Genomic DNA, 20,060 nt, shown 5'->3' with positions numbered 1-20,060 from the left:
AAAACCATACTGACTCTGTTGGATCGGTTTTTGACTTTCCAAATGTCCTGTTCCTACTTCCTTAATAATGGATTCCAACTATTTCCCAACGACCGACGTTAAACTAGCTAGTTTCCTATTTTCAGCCACCCTTCCTTTTTATTTTGAATATAGACTTTCCAGTAGATTTGGAAAAAAGCTAATGTAACCTTTCCTGAATCCAGCAAGTTTGGAATATTACAACCAATGCATCCACTACCTCTGTTGCCACTTTCTTTAAGACCTTAGGATGTAGGTCGAGGGACTTGACTGCCTTTAATCCCCGTGGCTTGAGTACATTCTTCACTCTCTTTAGTCCTGTCCTTTTTTTCGTTGTTTTATATTTTGCACTAGTTTTCTTCCTTAATGAACCTTTTTGCTGTTTTTACTACTTTTTCAGTAATCCTTAGTTGATTTTTAAAAGTTTCTACATTTTCCAGTCTGCCACTGACCTTTGCCATATGGTATGTCTTAGTTTTTGCCTTTATCTTTAACTTACAGTCCTGGATTTTTTTTTATTTGCATCCCCCTCCCCCCAACCTCCGCTTCACAATATTTCTTTGTAGAATATATTTTAGTTAGGAAGGGCTGCATATCTTTTTAATGTTTGTCATTGTTCATCAACTGTGCTACCTTTTTAGTCTTTCTGTCCAGGATGCTATGTTCTGTCTTCCCAAGAGAATCCTTTACTAAGAGATCATTAATTAATCCCATATCATCACACAACACTAAATCCAAAATAGTCTGCTCCCTGGCTGGTTCACCAACATATCGCTTCAAAAATCAATCTCTAATGCATTCAATGAACTTTTTTTTTCCCTGAGGCTACCCTTGCCAATTTGATTTATCCAGTCTATATGCATATTAAAAGCACTCATGATTATTGTCATATCTTTCTTACAAGCCCTTGGCATTTCTTGATTTGTACTGTGTGCTGCTATGGAACTACTGTTAGGGGACCCATTGATTACTCCCACCAGGGGACTTCTTTCCCTTGATATTTCTACCCAGACTAATTTGTGTCTTAATCCCAGAGCAAAAATCACTTCTCACTGCAACACTGATCTCTTCCTTTTATAAACAAAGCTACATCACTTCCTTCTCTGTCCATCCTTCCACCAATGTCTCCACAAACTGCTCTACTATTTCCTTCAGAACTCTAGGGTGTAATCCAGCTGGTCTGGGTGATTTTTATCACTTTCAGACGTCTCAGATTCCTTGGCACCTTCTCCTTAGTGAAGGCCACTACACTCACCTTTACCCCCTGACTCTCCTTGAAGTTCTGGACTGTTGCTGGTGTCTTTCACTGAAACTGATGTAAAGTACCTATTCAGTTCTTCTGCCATTTCTTTGTTCCCTGTTGCTTGTTCTCCAAACTCATTTTCCAGTGTCCACTCTTGCCTCCCTGACCTTTCTAGATATCTGAAAGATCTCTTGCGATCTTCTTTTTATGTTGCTTGCTGGCTTAACCTAATACTTCATCATCATCTCTCTTTCACCTGCCCACCCCCCTCCCCCATTTGTTTTTTTTTTAAATTATCCTCTGCTGGCTTTTAAAGGATTCCCAATCCTCTGGCTTCCCACTAATCTTCACCATTTTATTTTTATTTTGCATTTATGCTGTCCCTGACTTCCCTTATCAGCCATGGTTATCTCATCCTCCCCTTACTGTGGTGCTGCTGCTTCCATGGGATGAATTTCTGCTGTATCTCCTAAATTACCCACAGAACTTCTTGCCATTGTTGCTCCACCATCTTCCCTGCTCGGCTCCTCTTCCAAAAAACTCTGGACGGCTCTTCCCTCATGTCTTTGTAGTTAACTTTATTCAGTTGTGATACCATTACATCAATTCCAGCTTCTCCCCCTCAAACTGCATGATGAATTGTACCATATTATGGTCACTGCCCCCTGAGGGTTCCTTCACCTTAAGCTCCCTCATCAAGTTTGCCTCATTATACATCACCACATCCAGAATTGCCTGTTCCCTAGTGAGCTCTACCACAAGCTGCTCCATAAAAAATCTTGTAGACATTCCACAATTTCCTTTTCTTGATATCCTGTACCAACTACCAACCTGATTTTTTTTTTCCCCAATCAACCTGCCTACTGACAACACTGAAATCAATTACTTTTAAAAAAAATTCTGCTGGATATTAAGCGTAGAAGCAAGACCTTTCCTTGTCTGCTGTCTTTGAATGGCTGGCCTTAGGGTATGTTTGTGACTTGGAAAGAATCTCAGTCTGAATGGCAGTGATAGAAACATGCAGGACATTCAAAAAGTTGTTACCATGAGTGGATTTGAAAACTACTTTAATGTGTAGAATGATCCTTTTTTATTCTCCATTCTTGTGTGTCAAGGCAATAACTGTGTTGGTTTAGACCACTAGTTAAAAGGTGTGACTTTCCTTCTTAAGTTTTTTTTTATGTTTGAGGGCTGTTTTGTTCCTTTTGATATGTTTAATTCTTACAAAAAACACTATGTATTGCTGTATGGATTGATTTAACTGAATTAATATACTATTCAGATTAACATTTGAAATTATGCAATCAATTCAGACAATTAACCTTTTAATGAAAGGTGCGAACTTCATTCCATAGTTGGTGGAAGGTTCATTTGAATTGATAGTCATATGCCAGTTTTAAAAAAAAGTGTTTTATTTTATTGTAATTGCTGCAGGGCACTTTTGACCTCTTTTCCTAATAGAATATACTTGACAAAATTTAATAATTCCAGTCTTTCGTGTTTTTCAAACTGTTTTAATTGGCTGGCACTTAAATTAAAGGCTGCTATTTGCACTAAAATCAGGAGCAGAGATTTTGGTGTTGATATTAACTCATTGTTATCATCCCAGCTGATGTTATTGGACATGTCTATATGGACTTCAGTAAGACGTTCAACAAGGTTCCTCATGATAGACTGGTTAGTAAGGTTAGATCCCATGGAATACAGGGAGAACTAGCCATTTGGATACAAACTGGCTCAAAGGTAGGAGACAGAAGGTAGTAGTGGAGGGTTGCTTTTCAGTCTGGAGGCCTGTGCCACAAGGACCAGAGCTGGGTCCACAGCTTTTTGTCGTTTTAATTTATTTGAATGTGAACATGGGAGGTATGGTTAGTAAGATTGTAGATGACACCAAACTAGGAGGTATAGTGAACAGCGAAGAAGGCTACCTCCTGAATACAATGGGATCTTGATCAGATGGGCTGATAGGCTGAGGAGTGGCAGATGGAGTTTAATTTAGATAAATCTGAGGTGCTACATTTTGAAAAGGCAAATCAGGGCAGGATTTATACACCTTTTTTATGGTAAGGTCCTGGGGAATGTTGTGGAACAGACCCCTTGGAAAACAGGTTCATAGTTTCTTGAAAGTGGAGTCAAAGGTAGGTAGGATAGTGAAGAAGGCATTTGGTATGCTTACCATTATTGGTCAGTGCATTGAATATAGGAGTTGGGAGGTCATGTTGTGGCTGTATAGGACATTGGTTACGCCACCTTTGGAATACTGCATGCAATTCTGGTCTCTCTGCTATAGGAAGGATGTTGTGAAACTTGAGAGGGTGCAGAAAAGATTTACAAGGATGTTGCCAGGGCTGGAGGGTTTGTGCTATAGGGAGAGGCTGAATAGGTTGGGACTGTTTTCCCTGGAATGTTGGAGGCTGAGGGGTGACCCCTTATAGAGACTTTCAAAATCATGAGGGGCATGGATAGGGTAAAAACACAAGATCTTCTTTTCCCTGGGGTGGGGGAGTTCAAACCTAGGGGGAAAAGAGATAAAAGGGACCTAAGGGGCAACATTTTCATGTAGAAGGTGGTGCCATGTATGGAATGAGGTGCCGGAGGAAGTGGTGAAGGCTGGTACAATTACAACATTTAAAAGGCATCTGGATGGGTATATGAATAGGAAGGGTTAGAGGGATGTGGGCCAAATGCTGGCAAATGGGACTAGATTAATTTAGGATCTGGTCAGCATGAATGAGTTGGACTGGAGGGTCTGTTTCAGTGCTGTACATCTGTGACTCTGACTATATGTCCAATGAGGCCACAACAGGAGTATTGTGTGCAGTTCTGGTCACCACCTTGCAGGAAGGAAGTAATTGTTCTGGAGAAAGTACAGAGAAGATTTACTAGAATGTTGTCAAGGCTGGGGAATTGTATCTATAAGGAGAGATTGAATAGGTTGAGGTTGTTTTCCTTGGAACAGAAGGCTGAGGGGTGACGCGATTGGGGTGTACAAAATTGAGGTGTAGAGAAAAATAACGAGAATAGACAGAATCTGATCCCTTGGTAGAGCTCAAAAACCAAAGGTCATATGTTCAAGCTAAGTGGCAGAAGGATTAAACGTGAGAAAAAACTTTTTTGACACAAAGGGTGGTGGGTGTCTGGAATTCACTGCCTGAGTTGGAGATGGAGGCAGAGACCCTAAACCTTTTTTTTTTCTTCTAAAAAAAAGTACCTGGATCTGCACCTTAAGTATTGTAAGATGCAGGAAGATGGGATTAGAAAGGGCATCTGGGAGTCTTTGGGTCAGCATGGACAAGATGGGCTGAATGGCTCTTTTCGAATCATTGAGCCACAGAAATGATATAGCACAGAAGTCAGATCCCAGATTGAAACCTAGCTTGATACATCATATTTTGTTTTGATTATTAATAGTGATTTGTCTGAAACACCAGCATGCAACATTGCAGAATTTTAACAATAAACTAAATTAAGATGAGAGAATATACTAAACAATCTAGTTATAATATAAATTTAAAGATTTTTAAACCTGCATTAGAGGTCTAATCACATTAATCCCAAAACATCCATTTATAAATTGAAGCAAAAATCACAGCTTTTGTACAGCATCAAAAACACACATTGTATCGTACCCAGAAACAACACTTGTGCAGTATTCTCTTGAATCCCTGTCTGTAACAGCTACATAGATTTAAGTGAAGTGATTTAAGTGACTTTATCCCTTTCTCACTCTTCTCTTCTCACCCCCTTTGTCTCGCTGTCAATTCTTCATTCTCCCAATTTACAGATGTCATTTATTATTCTATGCTTCTGCCAGCAAAAAGAAAAAAAACCTATCTGAATTAGGTTTAGGATATCGACCCAAAATATTGTAGATATTTTCAAATCAACCTGTTCAGAGATGTTACTGCCCACCTCTGGAGTAGGTGGATTTGAACCCATGTCTTCTGGTTCATAGGCAGGGACACTACTGTACCACAAGAGGCCTGAAGTGTTATTTGTATCAGTGCTAAAATAATCATTAATTGGGACCTGGTACTAATTTGTGAATCTTACATTTGAAGATCTATGACACTTGCTTCATTTTTCAGGGGTTAAGTTCACAAAACAAAACTGCCTATGGACAGAGTTGATGCTTTAAATTTTGATGTTTTTGCTTCAGCTGCTGAAGAGTGTGTTGAATGAACTTATGGAAATGAAATATGTCAAGGAGAATCTTCTACAAGTGCACTTAAATGGTGAGTCACATTTTCAGTGCGCTATCTTTCACTAGAGGAACTATGAGGAATTTGTGTAAATACTTAAACTGACGTGCTTTGCATTGCAGTGAGTACAGATTTGATGAGATGATGGAGTGTAATTTTCAACATGTTCCTTTTAGCATTAAAAAATGGCATCACTGCCTGGATGCCTATGGTAAATCCCAAACTACTTTCCTCCCTTTTGGTATGTGTGGAAGAGCAAATTGATTTCTAGAATGGGTACACAATCAACACTGCCAGCTTTACACTGCAGATGAATACAAAAAATATCCCCCATGTACTGAAAGGGAATTGACTGACATTTGGGCTGTACCTTACTGTATCCTCCCAAATCACTTCATATGGAGTGAATTTATGTTGAGATGTACCTTTCTTTATGATGGAGGGAGAAAAGGGCTGTATATCTTCCTGGTTCTTGTTTTAGTTGTCTCATCTGCGTTGCAGATAAAGCTCCAGAGAAAATTAAATTTGTGATAAGTTTGTGCAAAAATGACTGATCATTTTGTGCTTTGATCTTTAATTAGCAATGGTGCTAAAACATAAGCTAACTGAAGTAAACCAACAAGTAATAATCATAGATAGTAGGAACTGCAGATGCTGGAGAATCTGAGACAACAAGGTGCCCAGCTGGATGAACGCAGCAGGCCAAGCAGCATCGTAGGAGCAGGAAGGCTGACGTTTCGGGCCTAGACCCTTCATCAGAAATGAAGGGACTATGGTGAGAGTCCAATGGAGAGTATATGTATTATGGATATAAATATAACTTTTATTGATTATATTAGATGATTCTGTAACTGCACCTGCCTGCCAAGTGCTCCTGGCTAGTCCAGATGGCCACGAGCACCTGGGAGGCAGATGCAGTTACAGAATCATCTAATATAATCAATAAAAGAGAATTTCTAATCTGCAGACCTTCAAGTCAGCATGTGCCGGACCTCCCGATTATTTTGAGGGAACCTGTGTTGGCTCTACAAAGACAGTATGTTTGAACATAAAAGTGAATTCTTCAAACAAAGAACAAATCAAGCCAACACCAAGAGTTGGAGAAGACAAAATGATGTAAAGACAGAGCTGGTAAATATAATGCAGAACCACTCTTGACCTAATGCATCAGGAGATCCACAAGAATTATTATTCATGTTCAACAGTTATTTACCAAAGACTTGGGCAATGTGCAGGGAGCAGTAATCCTGACACTGCTGAGGATGTGGAACCACGGGATAATTTTGGACATTATAGGTACTCAAAACTAAGTCAGTTACATAACTTTTTTAAAAAAGGGATTAAAATCAAAAAGTGTGCAAACAATGAGGGAAATTAGGGCAGGTTATGAACACCTCACTAAAAGACAAGTGAAACACATTTTGAAGGATAAAGCCTTTATGTTTCTGAAACCAATAAGTTCAGACTAAACAAATGAAACACTGACATGATTAAGAAACAAAATATAAATATAATGCAGGAGAAACAATTTCTGCAAACCCAGCAGGGAGAAAGAGGAACAGACTCCCTTTCATGAACAGAAGAAAATATGGAAAGTTGATGAAGGGGTGGTTAGACCATTTTTAAAAAAAAAAAAAAAAAATGGAGAAATGTACTTTAACAGAGATTATGTACAGAAAGGCAGCAGTTTGAGAAGAAGGAGAAGCTTACATTTTAAATCAACTACATTCTATGGAATGTTTTCTGGCATGATGTGCTAGGGCATTTTGCAAAAGTTCCATTGAAGCAATGTCAGACCAGTGTGGTTATGGGTTTGGTTTAAACTATGGAGTGGATGGGAAATTGGAATTTTTTTTTGAGAGGTAGAAGATCCTGAATACTCATTAAGATAGAACAAGAAAGGAGATGTTGAGTAGTATGCATGAGAGCTTGGAGTTGGCACCAAAATAATGTTGAATTTGGGTAAGTTATTGTTGAGAAAAAGGTACATTTTGTGGAAATGTTTCATTTTGTGACCAAATTGATGAATGCATGGTGAAAGACTTTGTCAAAGTGTCTTTATTTGCTTCAGCAATACTCCAATACTATTTGATAAGTAATTTTGCTTCAGAAACTGCATACTAAATTATGCCATCTGGAACTTGTTACCTGATTGAGCTTGCTTGGTAAGGTCTTGACAGCTTAGTCAAGTGGTGTGTCTCGCTCTCGCTCTCGCTCACATTTTCAAATTAACTAACAAGCATAGTGACAACTTGAACCAGACCCTTGTGCTAACTCATCCATGCCAACCAGATATCCTAAATTAATCAGTCCCATTTTGTCAGCATATGGCTTAAACCCTTCCTATTCATGTACCCATCCAGATGTCTTTTTAAATGTTGCCATAGTAGCAGTCTCCACTTCCTCTAACAGCTCATTCTATACACACACCACCCTCTGTGTGAAAAAGTTGCCCCTTGCATCCCTTTTATATCTTTCCACACTTACCTTAAACCTATCCCTTCTAGCTTTGGATTCCCCTACCTTAGGGAAAAGTCCTTGGCTATTCACCCTATCCATGCCTCTCATGACCTTCTAAACCTGAATAAGGTCACTCCTCAACCTTCGCTCCAGGGAAAATAGCCGCAGCCTATTCAGCCTCTCCTAATAGCTCAAACCCTCTGACATCTATGTAAATCTTTTCTGAACCCTTTCAAGTTTAAGCACATCTTTACTATAGCAGGGAGACCAGAATTGGACGCAGTATTCCAAAAATGACCTAAACAGCATCCTATGCAGCTGCAATGTGACACACTCCTGTAGTCAATGCACTGACCAATAAAAGGCAAGTGTCTCAAACATCGTCGTCGCTACCCTGTCTACCTGTGACTGCATCTTTAGGGAACTATGAACTGACAGCCCAAGATCTCTTTGGGCCGTACTCCCCAAGACCTTACCGTTAAGTGTATCAGTCCTGCCCTTGCTTGCCTTTCCAAAATGCAACACCTCACATTTATCTAAATAAAACTCCATCTGCCACTTCTCAGCCCATTAGCACATCTGATCAAGGTCATCCTTTATCTGCTACGCCACCAATTTTGGTGTCAGAGTCAGTTATACAGCACAGAAACAGACCCTTCGGTCCAACCAGTTCAAGCTATCCATAATCCCAAACCAAACCAAACCCCACCTGCCTGCATGTGACTCATATCCCTCCCAACATTTTTGATTCTTGTACTTACCCAAATGTTTTTTAAATGTTGTAACTGTACCTACATCCACCACTTCCTCTGGAAGTTCATTCCACACACAAACCACTCTCTGTTTTTAGGAAAAAAGTTGCCCCTCATGTCTTTTTTTAAATCTTTTTCTCCTCTCACCTTAAAATGGCCCCAACATTGAAATCCCCCACCGAGGGAAAAGACACCTGCTGTTCACCTTATCTGTACTGCTCAGAAACAACAGCAGCAGTGCCACAAGAAGCTCAACATTGAGGCACTCAAAGACCCAGAAAAAAGGCTTATACAGCCAATTTCTCTCCAAAAATCTAGTGACCCTTGGCAACACTGAGTCATAAAATCCCAACAACCTCTGGTCTGCCCTTGAGACTGCCATCATCAATGCCTGCAAAAACTCAACCAAGAAACACCAAGACTGGTTTGATAAACGATCAGGAGGTCCAAGAACTGATAACCCGGAAGAATATGGCATATGAGTGTAAAACAGTACCTGCACTCCAGAAGAGAAAAGTCAGGCCTAAAGGTGACTGAAGACAGAGGTCCAACCACAAACCTGCAACTAAAATAACCTGTGGTGGGTGGAGAAGGCACTGGAGGCCCATTCCCAATGAATGGCCAACAACCATGAAATGCAGGGTTTCTTATGTGCTGTTAAGACCACTTATGGGCCAAACACCCAAGGCCCCACCAACTGCAGAGCAAGAACGGAATGAAGACAAATCTGCAAACTTACTAATCATCCCTCTTATATTCACATCCAAATCATTTATACAAATGATAAAAAGCAGTGGAGCCAGCGCCAATTTATATGGCACACTGTTGGTCACAGGCCTATAGGCCGATGGAACAACTCTTCACCATCATCATCTGTCTCCTACCATCAACCCAATTTTGTATTCAAATAGCTAGCTCTCCTTTCCATGTGATCTAACCTTACTAACCAGTCTACTATAGGAAACCTTGTTGAATGCCTTGCTGAAGACCATGTAGACAAAGTCCACCGTTCTGCCTTGATCATTCCTCTTTACTACTACTTTAAAAAACTCAAACAAGTCATTTCCCATCCACGCAGCCATTGTTGACTATCTGTAATGAGTCTTTGCCTTTCCAAATGCACGTAATCCTGTCCCTCAGAATCCCCTCTAACAACTTTCCCACCATCCGGCTCACCAGTTTGTAGTTCCCTGGCTTTGCCTTATCACCTTTCTTAAATAATGGCAACACATTAACCACTCTCCAGTGTTCTGGCACCTCACCCATAACTATTGATGCAGATATCTTAGCATGGGGCCCAGCAATTCCTTCCCTAGCTTCCCACAAAGTTCTGGGATACATCTGATCCGGTCCTGCAGATTTGATGCACAGAGAGATCTGGGTGCTCCGGTCCATTGTACCCTGAAGGTGGCAACTCTGGTGGATAGAGTGGTCAAGAAGGCATACGGCATGCTTTCATTCATGGGACGGGGTATTGAGTACAAGAGTTGGCAGGTCATGTTACAGTTGTATAGGACTTTGGTTCGACCACATTTGGAATACTGCGTACAGTTCTGGTCGCCACGTTACCAAAAGGATGTGGATGCTTTGGAGAGGGTGCAGAGGAAGTTCACCAGGATATTGCCTGGTATGGAGGGCGCTAGCTATGAAGAAAGCTTGAGTATATTAGGATTATTTACATTAGAAAGATGGAGGTTGAGGGGGTACCTGATTTGAGGTCTACAAAATCATGACAGGTATAGACCGGGTGGATAGCAAGAAGCTTTTTCCCAGAGTGGGGGACTGAATTAGTAGAGGTCATGATTTCAAGGTGAAAGGGGAAAAGTTTAAGGGAGATGTGCGTGGAAAGTTCTTTACGCAGTGGGTGGTGGGTGCCTGGAACGCGTTGCCAGCGGAGGTGGTAGAGGCGGGCACGATAGCGTCATTTAAGATGTATCTAGACAGATATATGAATGGGCAGGGAGCAGAGGGATACAGATCCTTGGAAAATAGGTGACACGTTTAGATAGAGGATCTGGATCAGCGTAGGCTTGGAGGGCTGGAGGGCCAAAGGGCCTGTTCCAGTACTGTAATTTTCTTTCTTTGTTCTTTTTATCCACCTTTGCACACTTTAAGATGTCCAGCACCATGACTCTACAATATAGATACTTCTCAAGATATCACTGTTTCTCCCAAGTTCTCTAGCTTCCATAACCTTCTCCACAGTAAACACTGATGCAAAATACTCATCCACTGTCTCACCCATCTTCTGCAGTTCCACCCATAGATGACCTTTTTTAAGGTGCCCTATTCTCTCCCTATTCACACTTTTGCCCTTAGTGTATTTATAGAATCTCTTTGGATTCTCCTTAATCCTATTTGCCAAAGCTATCTCCTATCATCCTTTTGCCCTCCTGATTTCCCTCGTGTATGTTCCTACTGCCCTTTATACTCCTTGAGTGATTCACTCAATCCCAGCAGTCTATAACTGCCATATGCCTCCTTTTTCTTGACCAGAGCCTTGATTTCTGTTGTCATCAGCATTCCCTACACTTACCAGCCTTGTCCTTTGCACTAACAGGAACATGTTGCCTCTAGACTCTCTCATTATCTCATTTGTAAAGGCCTCCCACTTTCCAACCACCCCTTTACTTGGTAATAGCCTCTCCTAATCAACTTTTGAAAGTTTTTACCTAATACCATCAAGATTGGCCTTTCTCCAATTTACACCTTTAACTTTTTAGATCCAGTCTATCCTTTTCCGTCACTATTTTAAAACTATTAGAATTATGATCACTGGCCCCAAAGTGCCCCCCAACTGACACCTGAGTCACTTGCCTTGCCTTATTTCCCAAAACAAGGTCAAGTTTTGCTTGTTCACTCACTAGTAGGTTCAACCACGTATTGAATCAGAAAATGTTCTTGTCCTTTAAAAAATTCCTCTCCATCCAAGCCCTTAACACCATGGCAGTCCCAGTCTATGTTTGAAAAGTTAAAATCCCCTACCATTACAACTCTCTTATTCTTACAGATACTTGAGATCTCCTTACAAATTTGCTTCTCAATCTCCTGTTGACTACCGGGGAGGGGTCTACAGTACAATCCCAATAAGGGATCGTCTTTTTCTTTTCTTATTTCTCAGCTCTACGCAAATAACTTCACTGGACATACTCCCAGGAATATCCGCCCTAAGTACAACCATAATGTTATCCCTAACCAAAAACTCCACTCTCCTTTCTTTCTCCTTTCCTCCTCCCTGCTGCCCACCACCCAACCCCCCCCCCCCCACCCACTTCCTTCTGATTAGCATCTAGGGTATAGATGCTATAAGAAGGATAGAAAAGGCAATGAGAGGAGGGAGAGTCGTGTTTTTGGTTAGGGATGGCACTAGCTTATTTCCAAGGTAATCGTACACATCAGAAGCAGGGGCTCTCCCAGCTATTTTTTTTTCCTCACTTAAATTTTAAGTGTTACTACCTGTTCTTAAATAAAATCTGTGGTTGGTCTCGTGCAATTTACCATTTCTGAAAAAAAGTTGTCTGTCTTTCTGTTTTTCCACTTACTGGCTCCATCTTTTCATTGTTTTATTAGTTTTAACTTCTGTTGGCTTCAACCTCCATAGAACTGCTGTTCCACTGAAGTCACCATCCGAAGTATGCAGACAGCATATTTTTTGTTCTTCGATAGTATATTGTTAATTGTTGCCCTGTATTTTCATATACTTCTGCAAGAAGCAATCATTTATTGTGTTGCCCATCTTCTGTTTCTTCTCTTGCTTAAACCGATACGAAGAGTTTTAGGTTTTTTGTGGTCTCTCAACTGTCAAATGTTAGAATTTTTTTGGCATTCTGCATTGTGTGCTGTTCCCTCCCCTCCCTTTACAGTTTTGGCCTACTTACAATTTTGAATTTGTATGATGAATGTTTTCTTGAGTTGGGAGGACCTTTTCTACCCTTTTGTTACTTATCAATCAAAAATATTACAAACAGGAAAACATTTTTGTTTTACAAATATTGAATAAATAAGACCACACTGGACATTTTATTTGGTTATGTTTTAGGTTTATTGCAAACAGATGACAAGGTTGCACTGAAAGAAATCACACGACAGCTCCAGCTTGAGAATGTTGTTGGAGATAAAGTTTTTGTGAGTCATTGTACACTACATTAATATTTTCCAATTGTGACATTTTGTAATAACCTGTTCAAGTTTTTGTGTGAAAACAAGCTCATGTTTACTGAACAATCAGTAAGTTCACAGCTTAAACATCTGCAGGCCTGCTTTACCTTGTGACATCAGTTTAATGATTGTTAATCAGTTTAAAGTTAAAAATTATTTTAAGTTTAATGACTTAGTGCATCAAGAAAAGCATATGTCCAATTCACAACAATGTAGCTACCATGATCAATTTTACTGCAAACTAACTTTTTAATAAAAGGAGGCATACCTATGTGCACAAGCCACACACCAGGTTCTTTCTGCGATATGTATGATAACAAGAATGCTCCAGTTATATTATGCCAACTATGTTGTGTATAGTACTCTGTATCCTGTAACCACATAGTTGTAATTGTTCAAGCTGTTTCTCAGAGGACAAATCTTGCCAGAGCTGCTAACAGTCGTGGATTGTAAAAGACATAACACAGAAATGAGCCATTCTGCCCTAAAGGTCCAAACTTGTACTTTATGATCCATTTGAACTCTTCTCGTCTAAATCTACTGTTATAACCTTTCTCTTACCTTTGTTTGTCTTGGCTCCACATTAAATGCATCTATACCAGTTCCTTTAGCCACTCTGTGCTTGTGAATTCTATTCTTACTGCTCTTTGCATCAAGACCATTTTTTTATTCTTAATGTCCTATTGGATTTCTTGTTGACTATTTTGTGTTGATGGCCTCAAGTTATGTTCTTTTCCACTCAAGCCACCACTCTAGTTTCTTTAAACCTGGACTGCAAATTTGTGCAGTCAGTCACACATCCTGTAGATGTCTTTGTTTGGGACACATGGTGCATCTGTGACTTCACACACATTTGCAGGATTCACATGCTGGCTGTCCATGTTGATCTACCATCTAGTAACTTTAAACACTATTGATTACAATTAGAATAGAACATAGAACATTACAGCGCAGTACAGGCCCTTCGGCCCTCGATGTTGCGCCGACCTGTGAAACCAATCTGAAGCCCATCTAACCTAAACTATTCCATTATCATCCATATGTTTATCCAATGACCATTTAAATGCCCTTAAAGTGGGCGAGTCTACTATTTTTGCAGGCAGGGCATTCCACGCCCTTACTACTCTCTGAGTAAAGAACCTACCTCTGACATCTGTCCTATATCTATCACCCCTCAATTTAAAGCTATGTCCCCTTGTGCTAGCCATCACCAACCGAGGAAAATAGTAGCAAAACTTACCATTATTTATCAATTTCTCCTGCTGTTTCAAAGTTGCTGTATCAAAGGAAGAGGCAACTACAAGAAGCAGCTTCTAGTGCACATTCCACTGTTGTGCTGTTTTCAGTCCCTCGTACTGATCCCCTTTCTGATGCCGATTGCAAGTCTCGGGGTCCTAATTTTAGGTGATGCTGACTGCCTGTCCCAGGGTCCAGAATTGTCCACTCCTGTAGATGACACTAACTGCCTATTACCGGGCCTGCACCTCACCTGCCTTTCTGCTAGGATGAAACTGCTCTCCTCAGCTGAAAATCTTAGTCTTCCAACTGGGGTGAAACTGATACCTGATTCTTCTGAAATGTGATCAAACTAAGCCTTCCATGACCCCGGTCATTTGTTTTTCTGTATCTCTAAAATGCAGCATTGTACACATCTCATCAATTAACATCACATATCTGGTTAGGCACTTACCAAGTTAGATGCTTTCTTGCAAATGACGTATTTAGGTCGTTTTTCCAATTGTTCTTCTGGGTCTCTAAGAAAAAAAGCTTCCTAAAGAGAAACCAAAATCCATCTGCCTCTAATATTAAAAATCTAAATTCTCAAAAGTTAATTTTTATTGTGCACAGCAAATCTTAAGCAGATTATTTTGATTTTAACTATTTTATGTGTAAGTCCACTGACCACATGAAATGTTTTAATTGCAGGGGAGTTTTGCTGAAAATCTTGCTTTCCTTCTTGAGGCTTTGAAAAAAGGTACTTGTATATATTGTTTTACTGAAGACTTTTTAAAATTTGAAACTAATTGGTTAAAATAATTGTTGTGAATCACAAAATGCTGTTGATTAATCTGGTTTTCTTTTTATTTTGTATTTGCTTGTACTCTGATGCTTTTTAAAGACTTTTCCTTTACATCCGCTTTCTGCTTTCCACTCCTAAAACAGAGACCGCTTGGATTATAGTTCTGCAGTTGATATATTTCTAGGTAACTCTTAATGATCATACTTTAAGTTTGAATTTCATGATAAGCAGAGGTAAAACATGAGCCTGACCATTTTCAACAGAAAATGAGTCTCTCTAATTACTTGAGTGTCTCCACAATTCCACTGTACACCCAACACCCATATCCATACTTCTATTTTATTTGCTGTCTGTACCTTGCCATAGGAACAAGAATATTTCCCCTCTCCATCCCTACTCCTGAACTGCTGTCTCTAACATCAGCCTTGGGTTTACCAGTTATGCAGACATACATACTCACACCAATTAGATATTCCCAGTTTGAAGTTGCTGTTACGTAGTGCTGCCTTGTTCCTTTTTTTTAAACTTCCATGGTTCTCTATATAAGAAAGGAAACTTGCGAATAACTTAGATGAGACTTAAAAGAACCTCCAGAATAAGCATTCAGTGTTCAACTTTGGATACAGTTGAGGTAGTCTACATTAGACAGGAATCTAAATGTAAAGGTTTCAGCTTTTTCTTGGCTGATTCAGCTCTGCACAGTTCAGGTTTGGAACATCTGATACCAAAAGTATTTGAATTTCATATGAATTACATCCAAAATTTCATGTTCAACTCTAATAAACCACAAACAAACCCATGAATCATGCCTTTTCGCAATTTTTAGCACACAACACTCCAAAAACAGCATGAGGAATGAATAGTCTCCAGAACAAAACTGCAAATTGCTTTATTTTTCTGCACCTCCAGGTGCTGCTGTCAACATAAACTCATGGGACCTATTTGGAAAAATGCCTGTCATATTGTGTGGTGGTCCATCTGGTACCTGCGTATATCGGAGTTGAACAAAGAATAGAAGTACTGATAACAGATGCTCAGCTTTATTGGAAAAGTGAGCAATCAAATCAAATATATTCAGCCTGCAGGAAATATTTGCCCGAACTCCCAGCTGAGCAAAATTTTATGATATGTTTTGTCTGAAGCTTATAGGCAAAGGTTGATCTGTGGGCTGTTTTCTTTACTGAATTATTCTAATCCTTTCACCTCCTATGGATTAGTTTTTTTTGAGTCCTGGAGCATAGAAACAGGCCCTTCAGCCCACCATGTTTATTCTGACCAATAAACACTAAACTACAGGAATTCCTTTTGCCTACACTTGGTCACTAACCTACTCTCTGTCTCTGTCTCTCTGTTTCTCTCTGTCTGTCTCTCTGTCTCAATAGCCCTTTCTGTCCAATCTGTTTCACACTCTTTTGACCTGCATCAAAGCCTTTCAGCTTTGCGCAAAGCTATTTTTTTCCATGATTCAGAGTCTTTTGGATTTGTGATTTCATCACATGGAATTTGCAGGATACTAGCAGCTCATTAACCCAAGCTGAACTGTGCTGACATTTATCCTCTTTGTGACCTTCCCACTCTAATTATTCATTTATTCTTCTATTCCTTCCTTTGTCATATAGCTTTCCTTTGAAACATCCCTATGACTGTATCTCCGTGAAGAGCTTTCGCTACTAGGAAAGGGGTTTACCCTGAATTCTGCATTAGATTTATTAATCAGTGTCTTGTCTGTGGCCTCTAGTTTTGAAAACCCAGAAGTGGAACCATCACCTTCGCACCTATCCTTCTCAAACCCATTCATGGTTTTAAGGATTCTATCAGTTCAACACTCAACTTTCTCTTTCTAGAGGAAAAAAACCTGCACCTTTTGGGATCATTCCTCACAGTTGTAAATACTGTCTCTCCTGGTACCATCCTTGTAGATCTTTTGTGCATCTCCTCATGTGCCCTGTTATATTCATTTTGAATTATGGAGACCAGAATTGTGAACACCATTCAGTCAGGTCTAACATATGTTCTGTTAGTGTTGTGTAAACCAAGGTGAACAAAATATTTGGTAAAAATTATAATCTAGTGGTAGGAAGGACACCTCTCCCTTTTTCACTTGCAAATACAGTCATGCGCTTTAAATTTACGGTACAAAAGAAAACAATGTATTCACAGTTAGATAGTCAGTTCTTCCAGGATGGTTTGTAGCATGTCCACTATGGATCAAATTGATCTATTTTTCTCCTTGCCATTCTGTGTTAAGATGCAGGCACTGTTAAGATATCCTCTTTTATTATTGGGATTACCTATTTAAGGACATCCCTGGCCTTTTTTTTTTTTTTTTTTAATGAGAAGTCTTTTGAGGAAGCAGATCTGTATAAGTGAATGAGTCCTGAATGAAGTCTTTCCTGGATCCTGTGAAGTAATGTTTCTGTGAGGACTGGTTTGAACTTCTGGGAAATCCACATGGAAGTTCCTGTACTGTTAACATTGGAATATATTTGACATTGCTCCTGTAAGTTGGAGATGACCCCTGTTTGTGATGTATTTCAATAATTGACAGATGAAAGAGAGAACCTTTTAATAATATAAAAGCAAACTGCATAATGCAATTTTCAAAGAATTCTAACCTTTAGATATTGTTGGAAGAGAAAAAAGCTTAAAAACTGAAATTCTTCTAAATGGAAGAGGAAGTAGACAAAATGTAACTTGAAGTATGAAAGAGAGAACTCAAACTGAAACCATCTTCAAAATTAACTGAGTAACAACTTTCTGTCACAATTTATTACCTTGGCTTGTACATTGGAATGATGTTGCCTTTTTAAAATCAAGGACAGAATTCATGTAACAGGTAAAATTGCTTTATGCAATATGTTTCCAACTGTCATATATCAAAAAACATTGATTTCCACAAGGCAGTAAATTTGCTTCTACTGCAAGTAGTTGACTCCTGTTGCAGCAAAAAAGATAAAGCTGCTTTATGCCATTGTCTTTTGAGGAAAGTGATCAAAATGCTGAATGCTTCCCTGTTCAGATATTAGCTCTTGGCCATAGTTTCTACAGTGACTTAGCGCAACCAGAATGGTTTATTCTTTTCAGGCATTGGCAGACTAAATTAGTTGATTAAAATAGAGATTTTTGTGCTTAGATTCTCAAACTCTAGCTATGTTCTAAATAGGTGCAATCTCTTAATGACGTTTGAATGTGCTTTCTTCAAGGGAGATGTGGGAAAATTAGATTTTGATTAAATTTCCATATTGGCTGACAATCATTTGTGTCCATTGCAATTTAGTTTCCTTGTATTTCTGTATCCATCCTGTAGACATCCATCCACAAGTTAAACTCTGATTCACAGTTGTTGTTAAATTGAAAAAAATATTACTCTTTTTTTTAGTATGGTGCAAAAAGCTGGTACTTCATAAACCTAACAGTGCTGTGGGTGTACCTGCATTATGCAGACTGCACCAGTATAAGAAGGCAACCCTTTCGTAGTTTGTAACAGTCTTGAGTGCAAGTTCGAAAGCTGTGCCCTTCATACTTGAGCACACAATATAGGTTTGTGTGCCAGTACTTACTGGGCAATTACTGATAGGTTGGAGATACCATTCTTTGAAAAAGAGTTTAAGCTGAAGCCCAGTCTCTTTGTTCAGGTTGATGTCACAGATTATACTCCATTATTTATAGAGCAATAGTTAATTCTTCTAGTCTTTCCAATGCTCTTCCTTGCTTCCTCGTCATATTCTTCTCCTTTTTAGAAATGGTCATTATCTGCCACTTGTATGGCATGACTGTTGTTTATCAGCCTAAGCTTTGTATGTAGAAAGGCCTCAACAGACATTCAAGCACAGATTGTTTCACTACTTGAGGAGTTGCAAATGGAATACTTCAATCAACAATGACCAGCTTCTCATCGTATTTTGAGGATCATGGATGAAGCAGCTGAAAATGGCTATGTCTGTCTTCCTATTGTGTTTTTTTGAAGTAGTGACAGTTGTCATTAGTTTCTTGCCGAAAAGGACTTAGGACAACCATGTAGCTGCTTTGATCTGCTTTTCCTTGTAATATTGATGGGAAACTTTTAGAATTGTAAAATCAACTGTGTGAACATCCCTATTGTATCTTTTTAAAGTATTGGACAAGTTCCATTTAGAATAGAATAGCCTTTATTGTCAAGTGCACTTGAATGAGTGCAGTGAAAAGTTTGTAATGTCGTGTCTCGGCACCATCTTAGATACAGAGTGCCTAGGTACAAATAATTTAAGTGTTGTTACAGAATTGAAATAGTATTTTAAAAAAAAAAGACTAGCATGGGAATACAGAGGTTAAAAAGGACAGAATGATAAAAAGTATCTTTTAAAGCACTCACGTTATAGTTATTTTACATGTGAGGCTATGCCAGCCGGGATTCGGAACAGGAGGCCTCTCTGCCTCCACACGCTGGTCTCTGTCCCGTAAAATTCGTCCTTCCAGTTGGTCTGGGCTCACTCTGCTCCTGCTTCAGGCTCTGGCCGCGACTCAGCTCCCAGCTCAGCCCGCATTCGCTGCCTTCCTGCTCTGGGCTCTGCTGGCACTCGACCATGCTTGCTGTTCTCCCACTCTGGGCTCTGGCCATGACTCTCTTCGATGACTCCCCTCCAAGTTCGACCCAGGCTTGGTCTGTTCCTGCTCCGGGCTTCAGGTGCAACTCACTTCCCGCTCTGGCCTGCTCCATTCTCCATTCCCTCCAGGTGGGGTAGTTTAAGGAATCAAAAGTTGGGGTGCGTGGGGGAGAAAATCTACAGCAAAGAGGGGGGGAAAAAGAAAGAAACATGGACAAGGAGCTGGCGAGCAGAGGAGTTCCCAACACTGGGAACGTAACAGGAATCTTGCCCAGTAGCAGTTGGAAACTTGTCAACTTAATTGTTTGTTCACAAATAATTTAAGTATGATTCAAGCCTGCTTACTTGACTTTGTGAAGCTTGCATGTGTCTCTTGTGTCTTTAGGAACATACCCAGTGAAAGTTGGCCAATAGAATATGGCCTCCCTCATTCACCAAGTGTTCTTTGGTCTTCTAGGATACTGAGTCACAGGGCACTGTATTGATCATGGAAATGTTTTGTGTGTAAGCTTTCTTAGCTGAAACTGAGAATATTCAGAACTCAAAAGTATGGGTCTAAAATTTACAAGAAGCAGTACATAACTTAGGTTCAGAACATCCACCCCTTCGAGGACCATCACTGCT

At 39.8% G+C, this 20,060-nt stretch overlaps 2 protein-coding genes across 6 annotated transcripts in view; one reads left to right on the top strand and one right to left on the bottom strand.

The window, feature by feature from the left end:
- The window catches only part of LOC109912424 (activin receptor type-2A), a 322,124-nt gene that overhangs the window by 80,940 nt on the left and 221,124 nt on the right, over positions 1 to 20,060 (bottom strand). The gene's annotated exons all lie outside the window — the stretch shown is intronic.
- The window catches only part of orc4 (origin recognition complex, subunit 4), a 131,854-nt gene that overhangs the window by 25,839 nt on the left and 85,955 nt on the right, over positions 1 to 20,060 (top strand). For 3 of the 5 annotated variants that reach the window (XM_048599570.1, XM_020511847.2, XM_020511846.2), the window contains exons 6-8: positions 5,421 to 5,496; positions 12,715 to 12,800; positions 14,760 to 14,808. In XM_048599570.1, coding sequence (XP_048455527.1) covers positions 5,421 to 5,496; positions 12,715 to 12,800; positions 14,760 to 14,808 — 211 coding nt within the window. The remainder of the gene's footprint in view (positions 1 to 5,420; positions 5,497 to 12,714; positions 12,801 to 14,759; positions 14,809 to 20,060) is intronic. The other 2 variants (XM_048599569.1, XM_048599567.1) reach the window with 1 other exon arrangement.

The sequence above is a fragment of the Rhincodon typus genome, chromosome 7, assembly GCF_021869965.1.
Source record: "Rhincodon typus isolate 14 chromosome 7, sRhiTyp1.1, whole genome shotgun sequence".
In the NCBI taxonomy this organism is placed as follows: Eukaryota; Metazoa; Chordata; class Chondrichthyes; order Orectolobiformes; family Rhincodontidae; genus Rhincodon; species Rhincodon typus.
Note: the sequence above shows the minus strand (reverse complement) of the source record. Positions and strands in the feature narration are given on the sequence as shown.